At 40.7% G+C, this 27949-nt stretch overlaps 4 protein-coding genes across 8 annotated transcripts; 1 reads left to right on the top strand and 3 right to left on the bottom strand.

Moving 5' to 3' along the window:
* The first annotated feature begins 110 nt into the window (after positions 1 to 110).
* LOC135596092 (uncharacterized) lies at positions 111 to 6146 on the top strand. Of its 2 annotated transcripts, XR_010480766.1 has the most exons (11): positions 111 to 320; positions 437 to 512; positions 651 to 748; positions 2149 to 2250; positions 2429 to 2515; positions 2613 to 2729; positions 4392 to 4495; positions 4976 to 5115; positions 5217 to 5353; positions 5520 to 5758; positions 5846 to 6146. XR_010480766.1 is itself a non-coding variant. In XM_065087819.1 (10 exons), the coding sequence occupies exons 1-10, from the start codon at positions 150 to 152 to the stop codon at positions 5688 to 5690; spliced, it is 1203 nt and encodes a 400-aa protein (XP_064943891.1). In that variant the 5' UTR covers positions 111 to 149; the 3' UTR covers positions 5691 to 6146. The 2 variants fall into 2 exon arrangements, 1 of the variants encoding a protein (XP_064943891.1); XM_065087819.1 differs by having other exon boundaries at positions 5520 to 6146.
* A 599-nt stretch (positions 6147 to 6745) lies between these two features.
* Positions 6746 to 17758, bottom strand: LOC103968981 (AP3-complex subunit beta-A). The gene is made up of 11 exons (XM_009382363.3): positions 17407 to 17758; positions 17214 to 17290; positions 15606 to 15855; positions 14861 to 15493; positions 13586 to 13759; positions 12533 to 12659; positions 12344 to 12453; positions 10587 to 10787; positions 8596 to 9635; positions 8201 to 8467; positions 6746 to 7554 (listed from the first exon to the last, which is right to left on the bottom strand). Exons 1-11 carry the CDS (start codon positions 17620 to 17622, stop codon positions 7215 to 7217), a joined length of 3435 nt encoding a protein of 1144 aa, XP_009380638.2. The 5' UTR covers positions 17623 to 17758; the 3' UTR covers positions 6746 to 7214.
* Positions 17759 to 18527: 769 nt separating this feature from the next.
* Positions 18528 to 20435, bottom strand: LOC103968980 (expansin-A4). The gene is made up of 3 exons (XM_009382362.3): positions 19956 to 20435; positions 19561 to 19879; positions 18528 to 19145 (listed from the first exon to the last, which is right to left on the bottom strand). Exons 1-3 carry the CDS (start codon positions 20113 to 20115, stop codon positions 18836 to 18838), a joined length of 789 nt encoding a protein of 262 aa, XP_009380637.2. The 5' UTR covers positions 20116 to 20435; the 3' UTR covers positions 18528 to 18835.
* A 1776-nt stretch (positions 20436 to 22211) lies between these two features.
* On the bottom strand, positions 22212 to 27673 carry LOC135596090 (telomere repeat-binding protein 2-like). Of its 4 annotated transcripts, none has more exons than XM_065087814.1 (10): positions 27411 to 27673; positions 26085 to 26252; positions 25186 to 26002; positions 24849 to 25076; positions 24700 to 24762; positions 24504 to 24583; positions 23939 to 24183; positions 23343 to 23654; positions 23188 to 23251; positions 22212 to 22801 (listed from the first exon to the last, which is right to left on the bottom strand). In XM_065087814.1, the coding sequence occupies exons 2-10, from the start codon at positions 26163 to 26165 to the stop codon at positions 22625 to 22627; spliced, it is 2067 nt and encodes a 688-aa protein (XP_064943886.1). In that variant the 5' UTR covers positions 26166 to 26252; positions 27411 to 27673; the 3' UTR covers positions 22212 to 22624. The 4 variants fall into 4 exon arrangements, with proteins under 4 accessions (XP_064943886.1, XP_064943885.1, XP_064943888.1 ...); XM_065087813.1 differs by having other exon boundaries at positions 26085 to 26232; XM_065087816.1 differs by having other exon boundaries at positions 24849 to 25058; positions 27411 to 27672.
* Positions 27674 to 27949: the final 276 nt, after the last annotated feature.

Below are 27949 nucleotides of genomic sequence, written 5' to 3'. Positions count from 1 at the left end.
ACATCTAATTGGGCCTGAGATCGGTCCAACATTCGGCTGGAAAAGCTCCACTATGGGCCCAATAGAGGCCCATACTATTCACATTGTACTCTATAAATATCAGGACTCGTTATCCGGTTGCTCTTGATTTGTATGTTGAGTCGCCTCTCATGGCGGTTCTGCAGCACGCGTGCACCGCCCCGCTCGCGCGCGCCCTGCGCTCCCGCGCAGTCGCCTCCATCGCCTCCTCCCCTCCGGTGCGCTTGCCCCGGGCGGACTCCCGCGTGCTCCTCGGCTTGTCCGAGCCGGAGCTCCGCCAGCTCGCCCTTGACTTCGGCCAGGTAAACCGGTAGTTGGTAGCTGCCACCTGTTTGTTTTAATTCCTCGATGAGAAACTTCGCTGTTTTTCCCTTTTATTCTCGTACCCTTTTTCCTCATGGGGCATTATTCGGCACAGCAAAGCTATCGAGGGAAGCAGCTTCATGATTTACTGTACAAGACCAAGGTTAAAGAAATCCAAGACTTCAGCCACCGTGAGTGTCTTCTCTTGAGTTGGTATTTGGTTTCTATATCGTCTGGCTCGTTTCTTTATAAGTTTGTGGTCTTGATTTTATGTCATTGTATCCTATCACGACATGTCTTCCGGGGCATGATATCTTTTGCTGTGACAGTGCCACAAGCATTTCGGGAGAGCCTTCGGGAAGCTGGGTGGAGGGTTGGGAGATCTCCTGTTCATCATGTTGTTTCCGCAGCTGATGGCACTCTTAAGGTGAAAATATCTCCCTTTTTTTCCCTCTCCAGTTAATGATCCATTGGACAGTGAGCTTAAGACCAGGTTGGTTGTCATTTGCTGATGTTCTATTGATTGCAGTTTGTTGCTATACTTAGTGTCATAAGACTTTTAACTGATTTTTAAACATGTAACTCACACAATTAAGCTATCATGAAGGGCACTAGAATAAATGTTAGGTCAAGGTCATAGATTTTGAAACATAAATAAATGTGTTACCCTGCCAATGGCAACGAAATGTGTTAATGCTAGATCGGGTCACTGAATACACACCTTGATTATTGATCCACATGATAACTGTAATGCTTCATTTCCCTAAGATATAGAGAATAATAATCAGATTTATCACATATGATGTATAAATCTGGACTTCTAAGTACCTACATGCACGACTTTGTAGAGACCCTTTTAAGAATCTAGAGAAGCAAAATCGATAGACAAACACAGATTTAAAATCATAATCTCTTTTTTGATGATCATCATAAAATACATATACCGGGTATATGTAATAAAATCCACAATCGAGGGATCCATCATAGCCTCACACCAAATTCTGGGAAATGGAGTCCAACAAGACCAGAAACCGATACTTCTCGCTGCTGAGTTGGCTGCGGAAGGTGTTTGATTTATTAGAATTTCTGAAATATGCTCAAGCACTCTGCAAATCACACTTGCGCATTTGACTTTGCAGAGCATTTGAAAGTTGAGACCAGGATATATTTGAATTATTAGATTCAGTAGCATCACACTTGCACATGATCTATTGTAGGTTGCTTGTAAGAATAAGGTTGTCATAAATGTGGTATTCATCCTAGTTCTGAACATTTGAGTAGAGAGAGTGGCATAAATGTGGAAAATCAGTATCTTGAAGGAAAGCCTATTGAGTAAATGAATTAAAAGAAAAGGAGTTTTTGCTTGAGATATTTTTGCATTTCTAATATCATATTTGGCATCACAAAGAGGTTTTCCAATGTGTAAATTGGAGTCTTATGCCTTCTTAACACTTGCCAATATGAGCAGTTATCTAAAAAGCATACATGTAACTGAACTAAAGTGACTGGATCTGAACCATATTGCATTGTCCATTGGGTTTTATTGTCTTACACTCTTACTTGCTGATAATTTCTCATATAGAATTGCTAGATAAATACCTTGAACATGCCTATGGAGCCATTGTCCCTAACATTGCATTAAGAAAAAAAAGAGATGGTTGCCAAATGTCGTATGTGTTTCCTGATTTTTAAGCTTGAACTTTTAATCCAGTGTTTTCAATCTCTATTTGTACCTTAATACTATGAGATGCTTCTATAACTTTTCAATCTACATAATGTTCTTACTTCAGTTAACCGTCCAGAGTTCATCCAATTTTGACCTTGCAGATACTCATAAAGTTGGAAGACAACAGATTGATTGAAACTGTAGGAATTCCTGTTGAAGATGGTAATGGTTCCTTTCGTCTCACTGCTTGTGTGTCATCACAGGTATAATGTTCAGACATTGATGGCTAACATCAACATGTTGTTCTTTCTTCTCTCCAAACTGAACTCTGCATCCAATGAATAAAATAAGAAATTTGTATTTCTTGAATGTTTTGTCTTCAAGTTAGTTTTGTCCTTTTTCTTTTATTTATATATTTTTGTGTATTGGTAAATGACATAGGTAGGCTGTCCCTTGCGTTGCTCGTTTTGTGCTACTGGGAAGGGTGGGTTTTCAAGAAACCTCTTGCCACATGAGATTGTTGAGCAGGTTCTTGCCTACTCTGTCAGCTTTTCTTTTTTTGTTGTTCACAGAAGTTTCTTGTAGCTGCTTCATTGAGTTTTGATCAATCTAGTTATGGATGTAGGTCTTGGCTATTGAGGATCTCTTCAAACATAGGGTAACGAATGTCGTGTTCATGGGCATGGGTGAACCAATGTTGAATCTGAAGTCAGTTCTGGAATCACACACATGCCTCAATAAGGTTTGACCGTCTTTTGTGTGCTTAGGGATAGCATTAGAGTAATAAAATTTAAATCAAGGCACATCAGTTCAAGGTTCAATGTAATCTTTTATCGATATGCCATCATCTTATATATTGCAGCTTGACAAAAGAGTGCATGTATATTTTTTTACTGATATGCTGCCATTTTATTTTCGACCAAAAAAATGTCAGGAGTAGGAACAGAAATAGTTCTCTTTAGATGAAGAGGACAGGACCTTGGTACTCAATAATGTTCAATATCATTTTCTCCCCCATCATCTAGATGTCACCAACACATGCTTCAGAATTTAGTGTGGTTCTTGTTTGTACTTTGCACTTTTCAAATAATCTTATTTGCCACAATATTCCTCATTAGCTGAAAGCAAGTAGTATGATGTGCAAACATTTGAAAAGTCACTTCTCTTCTCCTATTAACATGCCACTTGTAAAAATGAAATTATCTTCGTGGGAGACGAGCTACAACAATCTAGTCTGGAATATAGACTGTAGAACATGCATGTTAGGTCTGTTTTATGGTGCTATCTCATTTTCTCTTTGTATCTAGATACCCCGTTCCCTGTTGTCTGATGCTTTTGTTAGTTGCACTTCCTGGCATGTCACAGACATTCGATTCTCTTTATTTTCTTACACTGATAGGAAGTATCTTATGCCTGTGAAAGAAATTCGTGTTAGAGGTTATTGACATCACATGTCATCCTTCCCAACAGCTGATGAAATTATTGCATGTGCAAGTAATTTTCACCACATTCATAAAAAAAGAAAAGGGAACCTGATCTAAGAGGAGACCAATGATAAAATTATCTATAATAATTAATTATTTTGATTTCTGATACACTGTTTGAATCTTTTTCTCTTGATATATATACAGTATTAAATAGCAAGCTATGTAATAGGAAAAAACTTATGAATCCATTTGGTTTGGGAATTGGAAATCTAGGATTTCTTGGAGAGTTCCAGATGGTTATTCAAGTCATTTTATGTTGGCTACATTTTTGAAATCTCGATCTTGGATATTTAAATTCCAACCTACTCTTTTGTTGCTAGAGAATTCCCTGCATATTTTTTGTTTATTCTAGAATTTTTGAGGCACCTATCCTTATGATTCCCAAGTTCCAGGAGTACCAAAAGAACCTAAATTCCAAAAATTGCACAATCGATCAGATTTGCTGAGATGCCCAAATCTTGGAAGGGATGTTTAGGTTGAATTCTACAATTTTAAGAGAAATCCCCACACAAAAGGTATTACCAATTTCAACTTTTTTTTTTTTCAAATAACCTATGTATTTTCATGGAGATAGTCAATTCATTTCGCTGGAGTGTTACAATCTTTGGATGTGCATCAGGCTTTTGTTTCATGTGATACACTAGTTGCATTTCATCTTATGAACACCCTCTGTATATATCTTATTTACATTCAACTAAATGTAGCTCCTCAGAAATGTGTCCTCCTCATGCATGCAATTTGAAATATAGCTATCTTGAATCTATCGTAGTCATGGGAAAAAGTTGTTAAAATGAGTGGGGTTGTGCCCATCAGTGCAATCTCTTATGATCCTGCATGCAGTGCAGGATTTTGGTATATGTTTAGGTGTTCTTATTTCTTATTCTTTCATTGTTATACGTGTCATGGAATCTCTCAAGGATGTGCAAATTGGGCAAAGAATGATGACAATATCAACAGTTGGTGTTCCCAACACGATCAAGATGCTGGCGACACACAAGCTGCAGTCAACATTGGCTGTGAGGTAAGTTTCCTCTGGAATAATTACTCCAAAAGTTGTATGATATTTATCTTGTATTTCTTTTTTACACTTTTATAACTCCAAAAGTTGTATGATATTATCTTTTATTTCTTTTTTAACCCAAAAGTGAAATTGCATGCATCTTAAATTTTTTTTTTTTCACTGCACAATATAAACTACCAAGTCTACGCCTCTGCTTATCAGTGTGTTGCTTTTTATATTGCAGATTTCATGTTAATTTTCTAATGTCTACACTAGTTAAAAATTGAATCACAAGTGCACAAAATAACCAGACGCACCTCATGTACACTTTTTGCATGTAGCAATGCTAGTACTATTCTGTTAAAACAGTACCAGAATTTTTGGGTTGTGAAACCAATCATCATGCTGGGTCTTATGCATGGAGTTGAGCCTTGTTGCAGCTATAATCTTTTGTTGTCTTTCAACTGCTGATCTGTTTGATATGCCTTTGTGGATCTTCAGCTTACATGCACCTAACCAGAAACTCCGAGAAACAATAGTCCCCAGTGCAAAGTCTTACCCCTTGAATGCGCTGATCGACGACTGCAAGCATTACTTTTCGGAAACCAGACGCCGAGTAACATTCGAGTATACACTTTTAGGTGCTTGGCTTGAATCATTGCATCTGTGCTGGATATATAGCCGGATTATAGTTTGAACTATAATCCATTGACATTTTTCCTGATACTTACATGTGGAACAGCTGGGATAAATGATGGAGTGGAACATGCAGCGGAACTCGCGGAACTAATTCATACTTGTGGTCGTGGTTATCATGTGAATCTGATCCCTTTCAATCCAATAGAAGGTTCCGAGTACCGAAGGCCATACAAGAAAGCGGTACCCCCTGAATTCTCAACTTGATAATGGTGAATTATATGTATAATCAGGCTCCTTAATCGTCCTCTTTAAGACAAATCGGTCAAGTTAGCTGCTAGAACAACATGTTCATACCAAGATTATTGATCAAGCATCTGAGTCCACCATTGCTTTGTGACGTTGGCAGGTATTAGCTTTCATGGCGACACTGGAATCTAAGAAGATTACAGTTAGTGTTCGGCAGACACGTGGGCTCGATGCGAGTGCAGCTTGTGGGCAACTGAGAAACGCCCACCAGAAAAGTCCACTGGTTGAAGTTGAACCTTCGGCAGCTCTACCTCAACTCTCACCCAGCTGATGGAGGTAAAACCCATGCATCTGTCATCTGAGTCTCCACCAAGGGATATCCCTTGAAAGCCAGACAAGGTTGGTTGCTTGTGCCATCAAACTAGCAACAAAAGCTATGGATTGCATCCTTTGTTTGATGAGCATAGGTGTGTTTGATGAGCATAGGATGTCCGATTTGAGGAGATGGTGAAGCAGATTCAGGTTCAAAACTAGGCGGATTCCATGCATAATTCTGAGGCAAATCCAATGTCCTGACCCAAGTAACTGTTTCGAAATTGTTCATGTTAGAATTAATTCCGATACCACGGAATCCCACACCAAGCTAACAAACTATTAACATCCCTATCGATATACAAAAATAGCAGATGGTATTGGGGTGCTTGGGCTCAAAGAAAGGTAAGGTTTTAATTAAAGTCATGTGCACCCAAATTCTGTCCCTAATTGCTTTATGATTTTTGAGTTCCAATCTTTGCAGATTTCCTTGGCTTGGCTTGATATATATATATATATATATATATATATTCCAAGCTCATTTGGGGGACAATCTCAGGGCGCTCCACGTTTTGTAAAGTGGATGATGGTCCGTCCGTCCGTACTGCTTTCTTTTAGTGTTTTAACAATATTTTTCTTTCACCAAATAGAGAAAAACAAATTAAAAAAATAAAGTATTATAGTAACTTTCCAAGTAGATCAACTTTCCAATTACTTCGATATATATTTTTTTTTAAGGCACTGGACTTGCTACAGACTTTTAACAGGAATCATGATTGGCTCCCAACTCCCCACACTTCCAATTACTAGGATATGCTTCAACACACTAAAATTCCATTTAAGAACCAATGTAATTCACATGAACTGATGAATAGATGCAAATGGTATAAGATTCTTCAAAATATATAAACATAAGTTTAACGCAACATTAAAAGAAAATTCATATGTTTTACCTCATTTTTGACAGAATATGAATGATCAATTAAGATTTATGAAGATCTTAACTAATTAAGACTGACTGTTTTCAAGAAAATTATAATTTTTTATTTATTAATACAAAACGAAACAAGTCCATTAAAAAAACATTATAACTTCATTTACAAAATACTATGGGAACATTGTGAATATTTGAAAAATAAAAATAAAATCTCTCCACAAAAATATAAGTTGCCACTCGGGAAAAAAAAAAAAACCAAAAGTGTGAGGTCCTACGAATAAAGCCCCTCCTGCACGCACATAAACGCACAAAGGAGACGGATGTTCTTTGTGATAACAGCAGAAATGCGAGGTTTGTAGCCAAATTTGTAAAAAGGGAAAACAAAAATGTGCTGTTACAAACTTGAATATTTGGCATAATACTCACAACAATAAGCCTTACGATATGATTAATCTCCACCACCACCACCTCTTTGTTTCCAATAATATGCCTACAACATCTTCAATATCCATCCAAATATACTGGCTACAAAATCATGTGCCTTTTTTAACGGGAGTAAGTCAGAAAAGTGGGATTGGAGGGGGTGGGGTCATCAACATTCTGCTTTCATTGTAGAAATGCTGCCACTCTATTTAGCAGGTTAAGGCCAAAGACTGTATCTTCACAATTGATTTTGACTGCCATATCCAACGGTTCAGAGAACTTACCCTCGGCTAAGATAGCAATCAAGCATGGTTTTGAGCTGCTCAATATTTCCCCACTGAATCGTAAGCACAAGCCTGATGCATCATCAATGTTGAAAGATACTGGGATGTCCACACTTACAAGGAACACATTTGAATTGCTGAGAACCTTAGATGCAATTGTTCGAGATATCAAAATAATTTTATCAGAATGGAAAGAACTATCATCCTTTTCGTGGTCAATGTGCTCTTTGAAGGTGCACCTGTTACAAATGATTTCATGATATTGGTTAAGCTTTACTCAACGACAGACAAAATGTACAACTTCTCTGCATATTCTAATTTCTCACAAAATCAAACTCCTTTTACAATACTCCTAATAATAAACTTATACTTGGGTTTTCTGTAATATTGTTTTTTTTAGTATATGACTTGACTCCATGTTTTGTCAGAACCTACGATTAACTAAGACAACCCATGCCTCTTTCTAGTGCCTGAGAATATCAACAATTTATCAAGCTTAAGATGCCAAAACTTATTATGACCTGTTTAATAAAATGCATCGGCAGACAATTTATAAGTTCAAGATTCACAACTAATGTCAATTCATAATTTTTATATTATGTACAGCTTTATTTCACATTTAAACTTTAAATGACATCAATGACCCAAGTATCTTTGGATCTTTCCATGTCCTACAATCACCCTTCATCTTCTAGAAGGAATAGATCATGTTTTAATTGTATTAATTCTACACTTTCCACTTTTCATGCAGGGATATTTCTTCACTGATTTTGATCTGAGTTAAACTTAAGTGATCCAATGTAATCTATCATTACATTAGACAACCAGTGAAAATATTCAACAACAAAAAATTTCAAACTTTAACAAACAAGGCAGTCTGCTAACCTCTTTGTACACTCAAACATCCCAGGTAACTGTCGTTCCTTCTCAATAAAAGCATCCATGCTCATGGAGAGTGGTCTAAGAAAATACCCAATATCAGGCCACAGCTTTGTCAAATACTTTTTCCCATTGCATAACACAGCCACCTTAAATGGCAGAAGATGATGATGAAAACGGACTTGAATAACTTTCTTCAACCTCTGACCTGGATCTAGAGATGCAATCTCTTCACTAGGAAGCATAGATGGTGCATTATCAGTTGGAAGCAGGCTACGGACGAAACAAGAAAAAGAGCATTTGTAAGTATATCAGAGATTAATTCAACTTCTACTAGGCTGAAACTAAAATTGAGATCGGATAACATAAAACTAATGTAGGGGCATGGCTAACATCAGCACCTTTCATGTTCTTCCAACACTGGATATGAAGAATCCACACGAGAATTATATTCCTCATCCTTCAAGGCTATCTTTACTAATGATTCGGACAAGCAGTTCTCAAAGAAAACTTCAATTTGGACCATCACTGGTGATATAGTTGAAACTTCATAAGAAAAGGCATATTCCACTCTCAAGCCATTACCATTTGTAGGATCAAGCAGCATGTGGATCTTAGGTGTAACAGTGCAATCAAGATTGTTTATAGATATTCTACCAGAAGGAGGTTGTTGAGACATCTGTACCGATGTCAAACCAGGTTGCTCGTCCAGCCATGACTCCAGTGCTGACTTTGACATCAACTCCGCCAAATCTGTAGAGACGAGTGCAGATAAATTCCCCTTGGCACTTTGACTTGCTTGATCATTATCAACACCAGCATCAGAAACATCAATTAGGGTTTTGTCCCAGTCATCATGCATAACCTCCAAAGAAGAATGGCCAATTTCATTTGATTCACTTGTAATTTCATTCCCCTCGCTGTCTGAGCTAATTATAGAATGATGAGAATCATAGACAGAGCCACTTTCTTCAAATGAAGATCCAGAAGATGCATCATGATCACCTGTTCCAAATGAATTGTTCTTAGCCATTTTTTTAGACTCCTTTGTCTCATCACCCAACTCCATGCGTAGTTTGAGATCATTGGCATGCAGACTACAAGGTTTGGGAAGAGGTTCATAACCAGGAGCTGCATGTAGAACTATCTGTGATAGAGATCCAGGAAGGTAAATCCGAAAGCTTTTTGCTGAGGATGCTGTCGAATGTATTTTCCCACTAAATATGTTTTCCGCAAATTCATGATGAATCCCTACATTCTGCAGGAAACATGACGTGGTCTCTTCCTCAGATGTGGTGGTTAGGTTCCGGGGCACAAGTTTTAATATGAAACGAGCACGGTCACGGATATCATAATTCGAGTCATATTTTGCCAATTCAATAACATAGCTCAGAATCTTTCTAAATGTCAATAAATCTTCTCCTTCAGTACATAACAGAACCTACAAAATAAAACCAATGAAAAAGTATGAAACAGCATCTTAAGTGCGTCTAAAAAGAAGCACATAGAACACTGACTAGTCATAAGATATATAATCATGGGAAAATTATGAGTAGTTTTTTTTTTTGCAACATTAACTAGTTAAAGGATAACTATTCAGAATTTCCAGATAAAATGAAAAGAGTGCTAATTGCTTATTCATAACAACTATTTATGTTAAGAAGTTCACCATTACCAATACCAACATAAAACACAGAGCAACTCAATATCATCTTATGGTTTCACCAATCCGGCATATTTCTGCCCTGAATTTATGACATCACTGACAAATTGGAGAATTTGTTATACAAGAGCTGTGCATATATTTTCTTGTTGACATATCCAAAGGTTTATTTTTGCTATAAAATAAAACATGGTGGTCAAATGTAGTTCTTTCAAATGTTCCTACCACGACACAGTTCCCACTAGATTTTCTAGGCCAGTCATATATAAATCCATAACCGTAAAATAGTTATCCTGTACTTCTTTCTTCTGACTCAAAAGATAAACAGAACTTCAACAAAACCTACCTACATAAACCTATGAGAAGGTCGCATGCCTAGGCTATATTCATAGTCATAGGTTCATGTTTAAGAATTGATTGGCTTGGGTCAAAAGCCTGGAATCTGAAAAAAGAAGGCTGTGTACAATGAGCCAAATTACATCATTAGGGAAATATCATTAGCATAAAATTATAGACAAACAAGAATTTCAAGATTAGTCTCTATACTAATCTAAATAATCAAAGAATGGGCCAAAAGTCTGTTTATGTAAAATTTGACCAAACATGTCAATATAACTTCATCACGGTGGTTCATTAAATGTGTATAATGGGTGAAGAAATGGTGATGAATATAGATGACAAATATTACGTTAAAGAACTAATGCATAAAAGGATAATGCAAAGAGGTACCTTAGCAGCAGTATTTAGGGTCTGAAGCTTTGTCTCAAGCTCCTCTGAATTAAAAGTCCATGCGAGGTACTTTAGTACACTTGGAAGTATTCTGGGAATAATCTGTCCAACAGAGCAGTACTCTCCTATAATCCAAATAATTAATGCACGTGCAGCAGGTTCTTTAACTCTGTCCAAATTGCATGCTAATCGGACAATCACCTTCAACACAAACATAATATGAGATAGTAAAAGGCAATAGAAAATGAACTGTAACGACATAAATGTGCAATTCTGAACACATGAATTAAATTAACCAGGAAATCATAAGGTCTAACATACATTCAGTACTCATGGTAAAATAATTAGGAAGAACCATGCACAAGCAGGAAAACTAACAAATTTGAGAATGTTTTTACAAATCAACAGTAAGGACCAAAAATATAATGCAGATATGGTTTTATCAAAACTAAAATCATCAGACAAATTTAATAACACGTAAAACATCCAATCAGTTTAAAAATACTGACCAATATCTTTTTATGCCAGAATACCAAGAATGATGTCTAATTTATCTTCTGAACAATAACAATGTGGGTGTTCACAAAGATATGTAAGACCAAGTTAAATTCAGAATAGTGACCAATATATTTTTGTACAACACATCCAAGTAATATGGATAATGTTAAAAACCCTTCCACATAGTAACTAAGTGGCATTCACAATGATTGCCTTGCAATGATTGGCATCACTCTGTTATGCAAAGTCAACCTATCGATTGGCAGGGTGGGGTGTAGGATGCAGAGACCCGGCTGTACCAGCATGCATTGGCATATGAAGACACACTTTTCCTTTGAACACTGAGAATACTGGAACTGGGGCTTAAAATTACATTCACAAAAGGAATGTGCATGAAATGCATTGAATAACAAGACTGCAATCTGCATGCGTAAGTCTGGTAGTGGTTATACTATGTATTTGTTTTACAGGTAATAACATCTTTTCATAAAACACTTCATTATGATGTCACGTCTAATATAATTCAATCAGTTGAAGTGGACATGGACCACAAGAGCTTTGATTATATGGTTAGCAACTTCTTATATATACAGCCTAATGACAAGAATGCAAAGAGAGGGAGTGTACACTCAACCAACATTTGCCAACAGCATGACCTTACATTGTCTAATAACATGTACATCATATCCTTCTACAGAATACCATTATTTAAGTAGAACCGACCTTTTATTCTGAGATGACTTCCATTTCTGTGAAATCTTAACAGGCTACACATGTAGAAGATACATCATAATTTGTAGTTTAGAACTTACAAGTTATGTTCTAAATGGTGTTTCCAAAATAATCTCGACCATATATATGTTTTCCCACAACTTACAGCTATTCTTTTACATGGTTCCCCAAATTCGTAGGCTTGCCAAACACAAAACAATGTCAAAGCGCACATGGTGCTTTATTTTATTGCCTCTGAAACTGAAGATCATCTATAGACTTTATGATTATACTACATGAATGTCCTGTTAATAGGATGAAGTAGGGACCACTTTTTCATGCGCCTTATAAGAGATAATGATGATCTTATCCATTCATCGGATATGTAAGTTTAGGTAAATCAAGCTGTATGATTTGACTTTCGCCGTCATATCAATCTTCTAGAGCACGTGAGAAATTGAGGTTGCAAAGATAACTTTACCATGAACTTAATTTATGAAGGAACAACCCAAAAAACATAATCATGGTCTGAAGAGAAGGACAATAACCTTGTCATAACTAGTTGGGTCATGCTTTATTATAGCTTTGATTGACATGATTGCTTGAACCAAAACACCTGCTTCTCCATCAAGCTGGCTCGAACTGCTTATGGATGATTCTGCAAAACAAATTTTTTTTCTAAAAAAACTTTCAATCATCAGAGAATGTTACAAATATATAAATATCAACTCAGTTACCATGAAATATGAGACCCAAAAGCCCTTCTAAGCAAGTAGAAGCTACCATAGGTAGTCTTTGTGCGCACAACCCAATTGCAGCTACTGTATCAGCAGCAAATCTCCTATCTGGATCTTTAACATAATCCTAACAGCACAACTAAAAAAATGAACATAAAAAAATATTTAATATCAAAAGGTTGCAATAACGTACATTAGGTTTTCTTTTAGTCCTCAACTACCTGCTCTAGATACAGAACACCTGTCTGTTATGAAAGTGTAACTGCCACTTGACCAGCCAAAGAAAACACGATATTGCACTCAAAATGGAAAAATCAACATTTGGGAAACTAAAATATAAGCCCTTTTTCATGAATGCAAAGTTAAAAACATTCAGAGCATTAATTGTCGATTAGAAGAACTCCAAATTATCCAAAGAGTATCAGACGATTATGCTTCAAATAAATCTTAGAACAAAAGGAAGAAAATTGGCAAGCACCAGTGTTGCAGGTGACTTCTAATGTGTATATGCAGTGAGTGCACAATCTAAAGACTCTAGGGAAGACATATGTTAAACATTAAATAAATTTGACCTCGTCAATCTTCACTAGCGAGATCTTTTTTCCTTTTTAGTTTTTTGATGCTCAGTAAAATTTTATACCAGTCAATCGATAATACATTTCTGCCTCATTTTTAAAGTATATCTCGATTACAACAGACAAGATACATCCAACCCACAAGTGATGGATCCTTTAGCTCCAACAAGGCACTCCAGACACAACAAACTAAGAATAAGATAAATGAAAGACAATGATTAACGACTATTACTCACATGTGAACTTTGCATCTACAATATCTAATTAATTATTCTTATATATACATACATACATACATATATATATATATATATATATATATATATATATATATATATATATATATATATATAACACATAGAGCTTAAAAATGCTTTTTTTTTATTTCTTGATACAAATGTTTAGAATAAATGTTGAGATTACACACAGAAGGGACATAGTATAACAAAGGATATGATACATGAAGCTAAAAGATAACCTGAAATTCCTCCAGAATGATTGGTAGCGAAGATTTTGTTGCAATAGTGGATAATATCTCAAGCTTCAAGACTTTGATTTGGTATGAATCAGAGCTAAATACAAAAAAGTCTTCATAATTCAGGGAAAACAATGATGGATCTGCTTTGGCAAACACTAATATGTTACAGAGAATCTGCAACAAACAACAGAGTAATAAATCAGTCTGCCTCATATTCCATCAAAGATTCAAAAATTAGCCCTGGAGCATAAGGTCAAATGGCCACTTAAGCCATGACAGAACAATCGTTTTGGTTTGATAAATTGATAGGAATTATGATACCCGTGGCCTACATGTGCCAATTGTATTTATCTAAAGCATGTTCAAGAATTCATGCCACAAATGATGAAAGAAATAGCTGGTACTGAAAGATAATGGCTGAACTAGACTATAGAAACCAGGTCATTTAGCCATATCATTTTATTTTACCAGGTTCTTAGAAATGTGATAATGAATCACCATTTTAAAATAAAAATATTGTGATATTGATCCTTGAATGTATAAAATGGACTTAAAATTAGAAGAACATTATAAGAAGTTAAGAACTTAGAGACGAGTTGTACTTTATGAAGAAAAGAATGTTGGAAGTAGGAAAGAACATAAAAAAGATTCGTATAGCCGGGATGAGAATGTGCAATTGACATCAGGTGTGCCGGAAAGGCAACAAAGTAATAAGCGTGTTCGCTATAACTTGATTTATAAACAGACTAAAACGAGAGATGAAAATATCATCTTGGTGCCAGTGTCAAAAAAGGACCAATCTTCCTAGCAAAAGATGGCAAGCATATTTTGTTCCAACATTAGGGGAAAGAGGAAAGCCACAAGATGATAGTTCTAACTAGTATTGAAGATATATACAAATTCTAGATGTTAGATTTCCTTCATGAGAAAATCTACATTTACATTGAAGAGGCAAATAGCTTAATCACTTAATGTTGTTACATTATTATAAGATCACTTTGGAGGATGAAAATCCATAATAAATCTCAATAATCCAATTAGAGTTTCATTATCTTCAATCAGGTTGACTGTTTTATGTAAGTTTAAAGCCGGAGCCAATCGATGGCATAAACAATTGACATTTGACATTAATGCTAAATAAAGAATATATGACAATTCATGTGATGCTGCATTTATTAACTAAAATATACTTAAAAATGAGATGCTAGGTCAAGCCAATTTAGCTAAAGCATCTAAGCACTAAGAATAATCTTTTTATAAAAAGTCATGACTTGCCACATATTTGGAGGCTTGAGATGATCTTAGAATAAACAAAATGGGCTTGATAATCCTCTCCATTTCCTTCCTCGGGGCTATAATCCAATGAACCCCTGCAGCTGCAAGTACAACTGCACTATTATGACTCCATAGTAGAGGTGATGTACACCGCAAGAGAATGTCGACATCATCATTTGTGCTGGATGTTAGAGGAGGAAGGTCCAACTTATCATCATCTCCTTTTGCGCATCCAGCCTGGGTAAAACTCTCCTTTTGTCCTTCTATGTAACTTTTGTACATTACAGTAACCATATTGGAATCGCATGCCATGTCCACCACAGAGTGATGATGATGATGGTGATCCAACATATCACCGGAAGTTGCAAAATTCTCATCAGCTTGCGAATGTGACGCTGAATTTGAACTAAACATAATGGACTCTTTGACAAGTCCATGTCTCGCTATGACATATCTTAAAAGAATCTCAATTAGAACAATCTGGCCCCACTCTTCGATGTCTGGGAGTGTCTCACATAACCTTCTAAAACTTTTAGCAATCAAATATAGACTGGTTGGACAAACAGATTTAAAGGCTGCAGCAGCAGCCCCAACAACTCCAGGGGAATGATCGCTTAACAAGATATCTACAAGCTGCAAAAAAACATAGAAGAATCAGCTATCCCTATGATCAAATCTGATGATATAAATCTTTTTTGTTCATTTCATGTCACTTCTGTGAGCAGAGGGCACAGAGTGAGCTGACCTCCTCAAGAGCAGTGCTGTCCTCATCATGGTGCAGATCATATAACTTTGGAAGTGCATAGGCAGCACCTTTTCTGACATAGGCAGATGGATCTCTTGCACACTTACTAATAGCTGCTAAGACAAGTGGTGCAACTGCATGTAAACGGATTCCTGCCATAGCACGAAGGGCCCATGCACGGACCAAAGGATTTGTATCTGATAAGTCCTTCTGAAAACAGTTGATAGACAGGAGAGCTTCATTCTGTCGCCTAATGAGAACCAAGAAAAGATTTAAATGGAAAAAGTTGGTGAATGCTGCATCAACATCATGCCATTCATATCTGGGGAAAAGGCAGACAAAAAAGAAGCCAAGAAAAAGGAAGGGAGGTGAAAGGACATCGTTACACACAGAGATATTCACTCCCAATGTAAATGTCAAAAGACAATGGTAAATTAAGAGAATAGTACAAATATGCTATGTATATTCAGTGGCAAAAGAATTTCAATATGTCCACGGTAAGGAAAAGAAGTTAAGCATCCATTAAATGTTATACTAAATAGAAAGAACTCCAATGACAAAAACTCAAGAAGTTCCTATCCTTCCTCACACTTCTTTTTAGAAAAAATAGGACAATGAATGCCCAACTTTGGCTTGACATCATGCCAGAGAGTTTTAACAGTGATATTCTGCAAGCACGAAAATGTACTACAAGAGTCTATCTTTCGGCTGAAATTTTCCCGAGGCTAGGTAAAGTTCAAAGGCATTCTCCTGGCTAATATGAGCTTAGAATGGGACTAATAAGATTCTATAGCCATAATTTTCTCTCAGATATGACTAAGCATTCACTCATTTAAGTCACTGTCAAGATTTAAGGCTACCAACAGAGGCATCATTTGTCGCTACCTAAAATTGGAGCCCTTTTTAGCTTGAAACTGTATTCCGGAAGCCACACACCTATCAACATACACCAGTCTTGATAAATAATATTAACAAATTGGGGATTACGAGTCAGTAACCCAAGGAATAGTTGATGTCCTACGTCAGTGGCCAATCAAAGACAATGTCATCCCTTCTTGGTCGGGCTTACAACTCGCATCCCAAAACTTATTTGGCAGTCACTCTGGTCCTTTTTCCTGGATTTAGGCGACTCTTGACTTGATTTCGTTCACCCCCTTCTATAGTCTCCACTTCCCTAAGGGAAAAATGGGAAGCATGAAGGTTCTCTAGAATCATAAGAAATTAATTCAATTCGAGAGAGGTACTCGTCAAGCACATTAAGAACAAAGGATAGGGAGGGTGAAGACATTACACATCCATCATAACCAATTGAAATATGGTCCTACTCCTCACGTTTGGACGATTCAAGAAGGGGAGAAAAAGGAAGGCTGAGATGCACTTCCGTCACCACCAATTCTAGTACAACAATTCGATTCATTTTGATATGGCACAAGATAAGAAGAAAAACGAACAACACAAGTAAACCTATTCGAGAAACATGAGAAAACAACAAACATCTCCCATTAGGGTTCTGGTTTCCCCGAATCCAGTCCCTTCTGGAGGTCATTTTTTGAACACCCAGGCAAAGATTCTCAAGAACAGTAGCGTAGAGAGGGAGAGCAGACGTACTTCTCGGCGTAATGAAGCAGGTAGAGATACACGAGCTTCTTGACCTCCAGCGACTGCGACGCGACGTTCTTGACGACCTAAAGAAGTCAAACACCCGAGGAATTCATCGACATCAATTCCCAAGAAACGATTGACAAAAGAGGAGTTGAGGAGGAGGAGAAGGGATGGAGAGCAGAGTCGAGCGGATCCAGACCTGGGGGAAGAAGTGGGAGACGTCGGCGCCCTGGGCGATGAGGGCCAGAAGGCGCTTGAGGGCGTCGACCTTCTCCGAGTCGTAGCGGCTGTCGAGAAGGGGGCCGATGCTGACGTCGTCGGGGTCGTCGTAGAGGTGCGCGTCGGTGCCGATGCGGAGCACCAGCGACGACGCCTTGCTCAGGCTCTCCGCCGTCGCCCCGAATTGGGCGAACATCGCCCCTCGCGGACCTCCTCCACCTCACGACGGGATCGCCCTGTCGCCCCTTCCGGCCGCGGCGACACCCGACAAGAGAGAGCGAACGGGTTTCAGGAAATGATCGCGGCGGTTGTTATCAAGCAGCACCGCATCCGAGGACCTCCTCTGTATATAGCATCCGCGTTAATCAGATCCGCTTCACGATGTGTGCACCGATTTGATCGGATCCGTTGCGGCCAGCATACGGACGGCAAGAGATCCGGCCCGCTCTACCGTCACGATCCCGCAAATTGGCGCCACATGCATCCAAGAACCTCTGCGATGGATTGCATCAGCGTTAATCACGCTTTACGATGTGTGCACCGATTTGATCGGATCCTTTGCGGCCGGCTTAGGGACGGCAAGAGCTCCGGCCCGCTCTGGCGTCACGATCCCCGCAACTGGGCCGATCCACCTATCAATTGTACGAAACATTATGACTCGATTTTTGTCAATTTACATTCCTCTTTTTTTTTTTTCTTGTTTTCTTCGATTAGTTCTTTGCAATGCAATAATTTATATTCATTACAAATCTCTAATTACTTGTATGAGGGAGTCACTTGCGATGGGTTCTATGGGTCACCGTGTCCTGCCATGGACATTATTTCACTTGTTCCGAGGACACGTGCGAATCTGCTGCTGCTGCTGCTGCTATAAAGCTTCATAATGGGTGGAGGGAAAAGCATGTGGCAGCTGCAGAGGTTGTGGGGAGAAAAGTAACATGGGAGCGGTATGTCGAGAGGAAGCTTCATGGAGAGACGCTGCCATGGTCGTCCTCATATGCTCCGCGGCTCGTACAGGAACCTCCATGTCGCTTCTGCAACCTCATTGACTTGGGATGCGCCCCACCATGTGAGGTGCCATAGGTCTCAGAGGATGGTTGGTAATGGAGAATGACGCATCCGCTTAGGACTTATCACATTCATGAGACTGCAATCACAAATAGGACGATGATGTCTTTAAGCAGCTGCGGGCTACACGCTCCGTTTTGGTCTGCAGCCACTTCAGCTGCTGCCTTCATCGCTACTAGCTAACACACCATTACAGGCCTTAAAACACTCGACTCGACTCGACTCGACACGGAGGAACCCGCACGACAACACTGCTGTCTTGCCGCCTTCTTCTTCATCACCTCTTTGTAGCAATATGAGGACGGGCGGACTGACTGACCGACTGAGAAAGCTGGAAGGGTTCAGACCCGGAAGTTCTTGCCGGAGAAGGTCTGGCCGAACTGCCAGGTGGCGGGGGCGATGTTCCAGGAGGTGGAGGTGCGGTGGTCGCTGCCGGTGACGCGGAAGGAGAGGGACTGGCCGACGAGGACGGCGTTGGACTGCCAGTTCTGGCCCCAGTTGCGGGACATGGGCATCCACCCGGTGCGGGAGCCCTTCACGCTGGCGCGGATGATGTCGCCGGCGCCGGCCACGTTGGTGATGAGCACCAGGTTGAAGTACTGGAAGCCGTTGATGGTGAACCGTATCCCGCCCGCCTTCCTGCACGGCACCCTGCACAAGAAACGGCAATGTTTGGTGGCGTGTGCATCACATCAAGACGTCCAAACGCTCGAGACGCTGCACCGCCACAACGGGGGGACAGCGGAACATGGCAGAACAGTGGCGGTGGGCCGAGGTATTCATGTTCTGTCAAGGGTGCGTGGGGGCAAGTGCCGCGGTCTCGCCCTCGGTCTCCCATGATTCACGCGGTTTCGCGACGCGTTAGTGCGAGAGAGAGAGAGAGAGAGAGAGAGAGAGAGAGAGAGAGAGAGGCAGAGGAGTCACGGGCGGGCCAGATTTGGTGTGGTGCGGTAGGAGAACATGTCATGTGGTCAAGAGCGAAGGACCATTGAATGCTCTCATGGATCAAGTGCGTACCAGAGGAAGGCGAGGGAGGAGGAGGAGGAGAGGGCGTGCGTGACTGTACCTGCGGTAGGAGACGGGGACAATGCCGGCGCGGTACTCGGCGATCTTGAGGAACATGGGCATGGCGAGGTCGAAGTGAGGGCGGGGCGGGTTGCACCAGCCGCCGTCATCGGAGGGGAGAGCGTAGTTGGGGGGGCAGAAGTTGGTGGCCGTGATGAAGATGGAAGGGCTGCCGCCCTTGCACCACCGGGGATCGTCCGCGCACTTGATCTCAAAGCACGCCCCACAGCTGAGCCCGTCGTTGAACAGCGCCGTGCTCAGCGCCGCCGTCTCCACCCCGTACCCCTGGCTGTAGAGGTTCCCGTACCCACACGCCCCGCCTGCGACAACCAGCCCATGAACCAGGCGAAATGCAGGTGGGTGGCGGGGAGAGATCGAGCGAGGGCAGGTACGTACCCATGGTGCCGGAGGCATCGCTGCCACCGTAGAAGGTGGCGTGGGCGCTCTGCCACGCGCCGCCGGTGTATACGCCGGGGATGCGAGCGTCGGCGAGGAGCGCGGACGACGCGAGGACGAGGGCGACCGTCGCGGCCACGGCGCTGCAGATCGAAGCCATGGGGAGGAAGTGCGGAGGAAGGTGGGATACTTAAAAAGCGAGCGAGGAGGACGAGTAATAATAGCGAGTGTGAGGCAGTGAGCGTAAGAGATGGTAAGGCTCGTCGTGTTGCCAAGATTAAGACAACGGAGTGACGGCAGTGAAGATGGGGGAGCAAAAAGGAACGGAGTACCGCGTGGGAGATACCCACTCGGTGGGGCCCGAGACCTATATATGGACTCGTTCGATACTAAGACTCGATCGATGTGGTCGGAAGCGAAATGATGGGAATGGCGATCACGATCGGTTGTTCGCGAGATGGCTTGTGGAGAAAGGGAGGAAGAAAAAGAGTAAGATTGCTTGTGGTTGCGACATCAATCTCATATATTGCTGCAATCGATAGGTCCTTCCTTCACCACATGCATCCAATCATTCATCTTCTCCCTCTTTCAAATTGGATATGCATCATAAAAATGCTAAATGATTATAAGGTGGTGGATTTGGATTCCATGCAAATGGAACCCACGTAATTGGGTTCATGAACCAAGTGGTCCTTTGGCAAATAGGACCGTCGGTGGTTGGTGGGACACTTGCCGCTATTGCTAATTTCGACCTCATCAAGAAAAATAGAGAGAAAATATATATATATATATATATATATATATATAATTATAATATGGAATATATTTAATGATGAAGATGGATTAATATGATTGTATTAATATTGGTGCTGATGTGTGATTGGGGATATGAAGGAGGGCCATATCGGTACGGAGGCGCACTGAATCGGTCGGCCACATCGGAGAAACAGGGAGAGGACGGGCGATGCTTCGACTGCAAATCTAACACGCTCGCTTTGACTTGGCTGTCTGCATGAGAAGGGAAGGCTTCAGACATGGACTCGTCTCTGTCATTCACCACCGAGGTAGTGTAGTAGTTCGAGAGAGAAAGAGAGAGAGTAGGGTAGAAGTAGGCCGGTGGCACGGCGTGAGGCAAAAGGGATGCAGTCTTAAATGCCCGACTGCTACTATTGCTGCTGCTGATGAAGCACGATACAGAGACAGAAATGTATCTGTACATTTGTGGAGGCGATAAAAACAAGTTGGAGAGGATGAGGAATGGGCGGCGTTGGTGTTCGTGGAAGACGTCCTGATGAACAGTGGCGGGGTGCACGAGTCAGCAGGGAACCGTGGAGGCAAGCCATGAGCTTTTTCTATGCCTTCTTCCACCTCCATGTGGTGGGGCGGGGGAGATAATTTGGCTGCTGCCTCCATGCTCTGCACCTCGACCAACGCCATGTGCTTCCTCCTTATCCGCTGCAAGAGAAAAAGATCCCCTCATTCAATGAAATAGAGTGAACTTTTTGTCGGCTCTCGTTTCACTTCCAACACCATATTAATATCTCAGGCCAACTCCCATTGCCTGCCTGCCAATGCAATCGCAGGGGGAGGTACCGCTGCAAAGCTGGGACGAGGCAATGCTCACATGCAACCGATGTCCATCTTCATCGCTAACATTTTTTATTTTTTATTTTTCGATGATGATAATATTCATTATCATCATTTTGGTATCAACTATGACTGTTCTTATCAATCGAGCTAGTTGATATTTTTTAAAAGTTTAAATTTTTATTTTTATAAGTGAGCCTACTACATAAAATATTGATCCGATGGTTATGTTTCAAACTCACTTATTTACTATGAGCAAAGGGTTTAAAATTTTAACATCATGAAACTCACTTATCGTCGATGATAAATCGTCGTTGTCGTCCTAATGTAATGGGACACAGTCCATGAAACCAAACACATAATAGGCTTGGCCGCATCTCGTCCCGTGTCTCCTGGAACCCTCTCGTAAGAGAATTCTACAAGAAATAATAATAATAACAATAATTCTACAAGAAATAATAATAATAACAATAATAATAATGAATAAGAAACTTTGACATGCTCCCATAGCAGTAAAGGGCCAAAATGATTCATTGCTTGTGTTGGATCTAATCGCTGTGATCCCACTTCTTGGCATGCGTTCAACAGGTAGGTGACCATCCTCTTGCCAAATACAAACAATCGTGTGTTGGAAATACTTGAAACAGAGTCTGGATAAGAGATAACAACTTGAAGTAGAAAGTGAATGATGTTTGTATTGCAGGATCAAATGAATCACATGTTGTTACACGAAGTAAATGTTTCGATGTAAAAGAAAACAAGAAAAGAATCAGTAAATAGAAAAAGAGAACCAAACTGGTCCAATTGAACAGAAAGAATCGAGTTAAACAGGTGAGGGTGTCACTGGTTGCAATCAGATATTTTTACACCCATTTGTGACTTTTTCGCCCAAGAAAGCTCTTTTCCTTCTTAATTCACACAGGAAGAAGAACCCGTGGCTTGAAAGAATGGTGTGAGTGAATATAACACAACTTCGTCAGCTACTTGTACCTTGTTTTTTTGTTTTCTGAATGTTTCGGGAGATCTTTACAGGGGTAGATTGGCTTCTCCCCTCGTGGAATAGGAGAGGAGAGGCTGTGGGACTAGAGGAGCAGACGAGTCTCAGCTGAAGCCGGTGGTTTCAGCAGCAGCTTGGCTTGCTGCTGGGACCAGTAGGCCTGGGCTGAGAGCACCCGGTCCAAGAGCTCTTGAGGGACTGGTTCTCCCCTCCTCTGCTGCGGGGAAATCCTGGCTGTGTGCACCAACGTCTTCCATTTGTCCTGCACCCACCAAGAAAAATTCACCGTGATAAGCTCACGACGAGGTGGTAGAATGGAAAGATGTTGCTAGGTCAACACCACCAACCACGCTCAAGTGACAAGTCTATCTTTATCGGAACATGGATATAGCTAACTTTCCTACCATGATCCACCAATCCAAACGAATTATTGACTCCCTGTGTATGACTACAAGAGCAGGTGGAGAATTGTCTAAACGTTGAAGTCTTAAGAACAGGCAATACTGTCACAGTCAGGTTGGCCATCCTTCCCAACGAGAACACTACCACATGTATCTGACAGTTGAGAGATCAAGCATGCATAGTTTGGCTCTAAAATTGTGATGGTGAAGACACTAATACCAATTGAGTTTGTAACACATGGATTACCTTGAGATCTACGTAAGTCCGGTGCTTTGCATTCTCAAAGGCACAGAGTTTGACATCTCGCCACCTGCAGAAATGGAGACACAGAGAGCAGTATGGAAGCCTGCCTGCGAAAGTGAGATATTAACATGTTGGTGTACTGAAAGCAGACCACACACCTTCCCGTCCCGAGTTTTTCGACTGCCTGAACCAGAGCTTCCACTTCGGCAACGGAGAAGGGCCTACGAACCCGGCGTTGAGTGGCTTCAGATCGCTTGGGCTTGTTACGAAGTGGAACCATGGCCAGTGCCTCAGTATCCATGGGTGGCACAGCTACCAGTGCTAGCGAGTTTGCTTTTGTTTTTTCTAGTGATGATGCAGCATCAGTTGGAGACGGAACCGAATCATGATCACTCTCTGGACAGATCTGTAGAAATTGAGTGGCATCTGGCCCTCCTTGATCTACCACAGCAGGAGCTACAGGGGAAATCCTACAAAATGCACAAAAATAACAAGGTATTTAATGACTAACTTAAAACAATTTTCAGAGGCAAAAACCATTTCTTAGTTAAAATGTAAAAAATATATATATTGGCTTATCAAATCTCATTGCTGCGCCATTACAAATTCTTCTTGTTTTACCAGTGTAAAGGAGCCAAATCATGTGTTCCCAACAGAATTGGTCTTAATGAGGATATGCTAAGGTACAATGATAAACTTTACGGAGCACATATCTACTAATAAAGTTGCAAAAAAGGTTGTAAGATTCAATTACCTATCCAGTGGTTCAGGCGCACAACCAATACTTAGAAAATTTGGGTCTTCGGAACTTGTTAGTGGTGCTGGAGATTGTCTAGGATTTGGCTCCAATGTAAACCCTAAGTTATCCAGTTTGTCACCATGAGAAATCCCAACCTGGTGCAAGGTCTTGTTGTCATCTCTAACCTTCTTTCCTTGAAGAAGAACACCGACACACAGTCCACCCCCGAGGATTGCAGTCACAGCATCCAGTACTGTCCTCTGCATGATAATTTCATTAATATACCACCCAGAAATAAAGCACAACTTTTGGAAAAAAAAAAAGGTATTGTTTATCTAATACAGACATGCTCATGCTGGAGTAAATGGAGTTGTCTATGGATCAGATGTCCAAGACAGGTTAAAATTGAACAAATGAAAATGTCCCTTTATAATTGAAGCACTAGTTTTAACAAACCTATAACATTAATCAAGTACTTATTTTTAAAAAAATGCTAACTAATCACTGAATACTTCGTTGGCAGTACAACAATATTGCATGATAGAAATATTAAAAAATAATGCAAAAAGGTTATATATACCTTTAGGGAACCAACTGTAGCAGTTTCAGGAATCTCAATAACAAGTTCTGGCACCTTAAAAGATTTAATGCTGAGTTTCACTGGAACATGAAAGAAAGCATAGCACCCATCAGAACGTACTAATGCCAAGGTCGAATAAAAGTACTAATGGCATGTAATCATCATAAAAGTACAATGTACTCAGCCAAGATTTTACCATGGTATTCTGGTGATTCATAGCATGACTTTTGTCCAGTTGTGGTTGATGATGCACCATTTGCTGTAAAGATAGAAAAATGAGGTCTCAATATCCAAAGGTATCATAGCAGGTGGACTGGGCATGTCGATAACTTATATGTAACAAACCTTCACACAAATTGCCTTGTGAATCATATGTTTCTAATTTGATCCCACCATTTTCACATAAATTTGACACATCTTCATCATAAATCCCTCCACCACAAACTGATACTGAACAACGATCAAACAATTTCCTTCTCTTGGAGGAGTTCCTCTGCGTTCTTTGGCGTGTATAACACATTCTCTTGCCTTGTAGAGTATGCTTCTGTTCTACATCTGAAACACAAAGGAAATCTTTTCTGAATGTAATCAACACCAAGCTGCAAGACATGTAACTATAAGTGCAAGCTTTCTGCCTGCAGAGAAATCAAGTAAAAGAAGGGATGAAAAGCATTACACATACCATAGTTAGATGTTTCACTGTCCTGCAACATCGTTGGGGCTACTCTCCAGAACTTAGATGCTAAGAGCTTCCTTATCCTACGGTCACCTATATGCTGCATCCTAGAGGTCTTATTAGTAACAACAGTTGGATGAGTGCATCCAGAAGAATTTTCGTCATCATCATTACATGCAGCAAGATCCATACCATCTTCCTGCTTGGGTAACAAAGTGTTACGATAATTGTTGTTCCTGTGTAGGGGAACTTCAACACTGCTGTCAGAGCTACCTAAAACAGAATGTTTGGCATCCAAGTCCACAAGACCATCCAAACGATATAGAGCATTTCCATCTGTTGCATTTCCTGCTGTTTGCTGTTGACCTTGTGGTAGTTTCTTGCTCCCATCTTTACATTCATGTGATTCCATGGAACAAGAAGAAATCCTCACATTGTCGAAATTTTCAGCAACAGCAGCAATACCACATCCAATTTTACGACTGTCTTCGATGAATTTTGACTCTCCACCAACAGCATCCTCATCTGATATCTCTGACTTTACAATGGGAGAAGTAGGTCCTGACGATGTTGCTTTTGAAGACTTCGGGTGTTCATTACAGCTCAGCAAATCAAACGCTTCAAATTTGATTGACCTCTCGTTACTGTCTATTTGCTCCCGTTTAATGGTATCCTTTGCTGCAGCAGGGTCAGATGTTCCAGTATTGTCACATGAAGCCAGAGAATTTTCCCTCTCCGATAACAATTTACCTGCTACAGTAGCAAGCAAATCAAATGCACACAATGGCTTGCCCTCGACCTTCTTTCTTATCGAACGCTTTCCCTGTGGATGCACGCACCATGACGAGTTACACGGCGCCAAAATAACAACAAAAGGAAGAAAGCAATCGAGATGACAAATATACCCTGGCAGATCTTGGAACGTGTGGCATCACAGGGGCATGGTAGCCACTGGATCCGCAATCCAACCTCCGTTGCAAAACCATATCCCAATGACTTATAACAAGATGAAATTGAGCGACTGCAGAAGAGAAACAACAGGGAGTCCACAATCTGCCATGAATTCAGAAGAACTGCCAAAATTTCAGATAATTCATAAAAAGATGTAAGCTTATAAGATTGACAACCAAAGATCCAAATTCCCTAAAAATAGTTTTCCAATGAAACCAATGCTGCGAAATATCCATATTCTATAATTCGATTAGAATTCAAAGGGTAGGAAATCAAAATCATGTTTTACAGCTGATTCTCTCTCTGAAATGACTAACCAAACGAGAGAACGATGACATAACGGAAGGAAGCAGAGAGAAAGGAGAGAGGGGTATGTCAAATCAACCCTTTGGCAAAACGCTCCACCTTCAGAGTTAATTGTGAAGGAACAGGTTTGGTGTTCTATATGAAGAAAGTCTTTCGAAAAGATTCGTAGATTAAATAAACATAGGCAAGCACCACATAAAGAAACATAATGTACCTTCTTTTTCTGGTTCGAACCCCTTCAATCTGATGTCAAAATTATGACACCGGGAAACAAAAAGGATCGAAAAGGAAAACCACGACGTACATCAGCAAAGCATCATCACAAATAACATAATGATTGAATGGTGTTCAAGCATCAAAAACCCAAAACCTCCCGTACCACGATGCTTAAACGGGAGCGGAAATTCAAAACAAAAAACAGGATCAGGAATACGACAACGGTACGCCTTTGCCAGATCGTAGATTTACCCATTTCATTTAAGATCGAAGGATACGAGGCATATTCCAGTAACACCTTCAAGCAGCGCAAATGGTTGACAATGAAAAAAAAAAAAAAGGAATTTTCCCATCTCGAGGAAGGAGGAGTTTTGACAAATGACGACACCGTGAAACGAAGCGATCAAGACAAAAACCACAAGCAGAGGCCCGTACATCTTTAAGGAATTCAGGTCCCAGATCCAAACCCTCGACAAGATAACATGATAAAAGAAAAATCGCGAGGCTCGAGATGAATTGCGCAGGCACAGATGGGATGGCGATGGAATTCCAACGGAGAAACGCCAAAATTATATTTAAACAGATTCGGATCAATCCTCCAACGAAACAAATCGACGGGATCAAGAGAACGAAAGGAGAAACCGACGAATTTCGACGAGAATGACGCGAACCAGGCCAAATTCACATATTTGGTCAGCTAAAATAGGCAGAAATCGTAGCTTCTGGAAATGAAATGCAACAGAACTCGGTCAGCTCACCTTCTAGAACAGGATGAGAATGACTTCCTCGCAAGGATCTCAAATTGCCATCGAATCGCCAAAATTCCGGCTCAATTCAAACCGGAAACGAGATGAGCTCCAGATCTCTCTCGGTCGCTATTCGCATCCAAATCCCTCTTCTCCTCCGGAGAATCCCTCTCGCCAAACGAAAAGAAACCCTCTCTCTCTCTCTCTCTCTCTCTCTCTCTCTCGCTCGCAATTCCAAATAGGTAAGTCTCCTCTCGTCCCCTCTCTGCTTTTATCGATGGTCAGAACCCCTTTAAACCATCCACATTTGGCCTTAAAACCCCGCTCCTACACCTTTGACCCCGGCAACCGACCCTTCCGGTAACGCACCCCTGCCCATTCCGCCCAAACCAACCACGAGGGTTCATCACCCCTCCCACCGTCTCCGATCCCCACCACGTGTCCCGATCCCCCCCGATCGTACGGCTACGGACGCAGCACAACACATCCTCCGGTTTCATGCGTCCAGGACGGGACAAGCCCCACCGGCTCCAGACCCGTTCGTTTCGGTA

The sequence above is a fragment of the Musa acuminata genome, chromosome BXJ1-10 (genome assembly GCF_036884655.1).
Source record: "Musa acuminata AAA Group cultivar baxijiao chromosome BXJ1-10, Cavendish_Baxijiao_AAA, whole genome shotgun sequence".
NCBI lineage: Eukaryota > Viridiplantae > Streptophyta > Magnoliopsida > Zingiberales > Musaceae > Musa > Musa acuminata.
The sequence above is the reverse complement of the archived record's forward strand: the minus strand, read 5'-3'. Positions and strand labels throughout refer to the sequence as shown.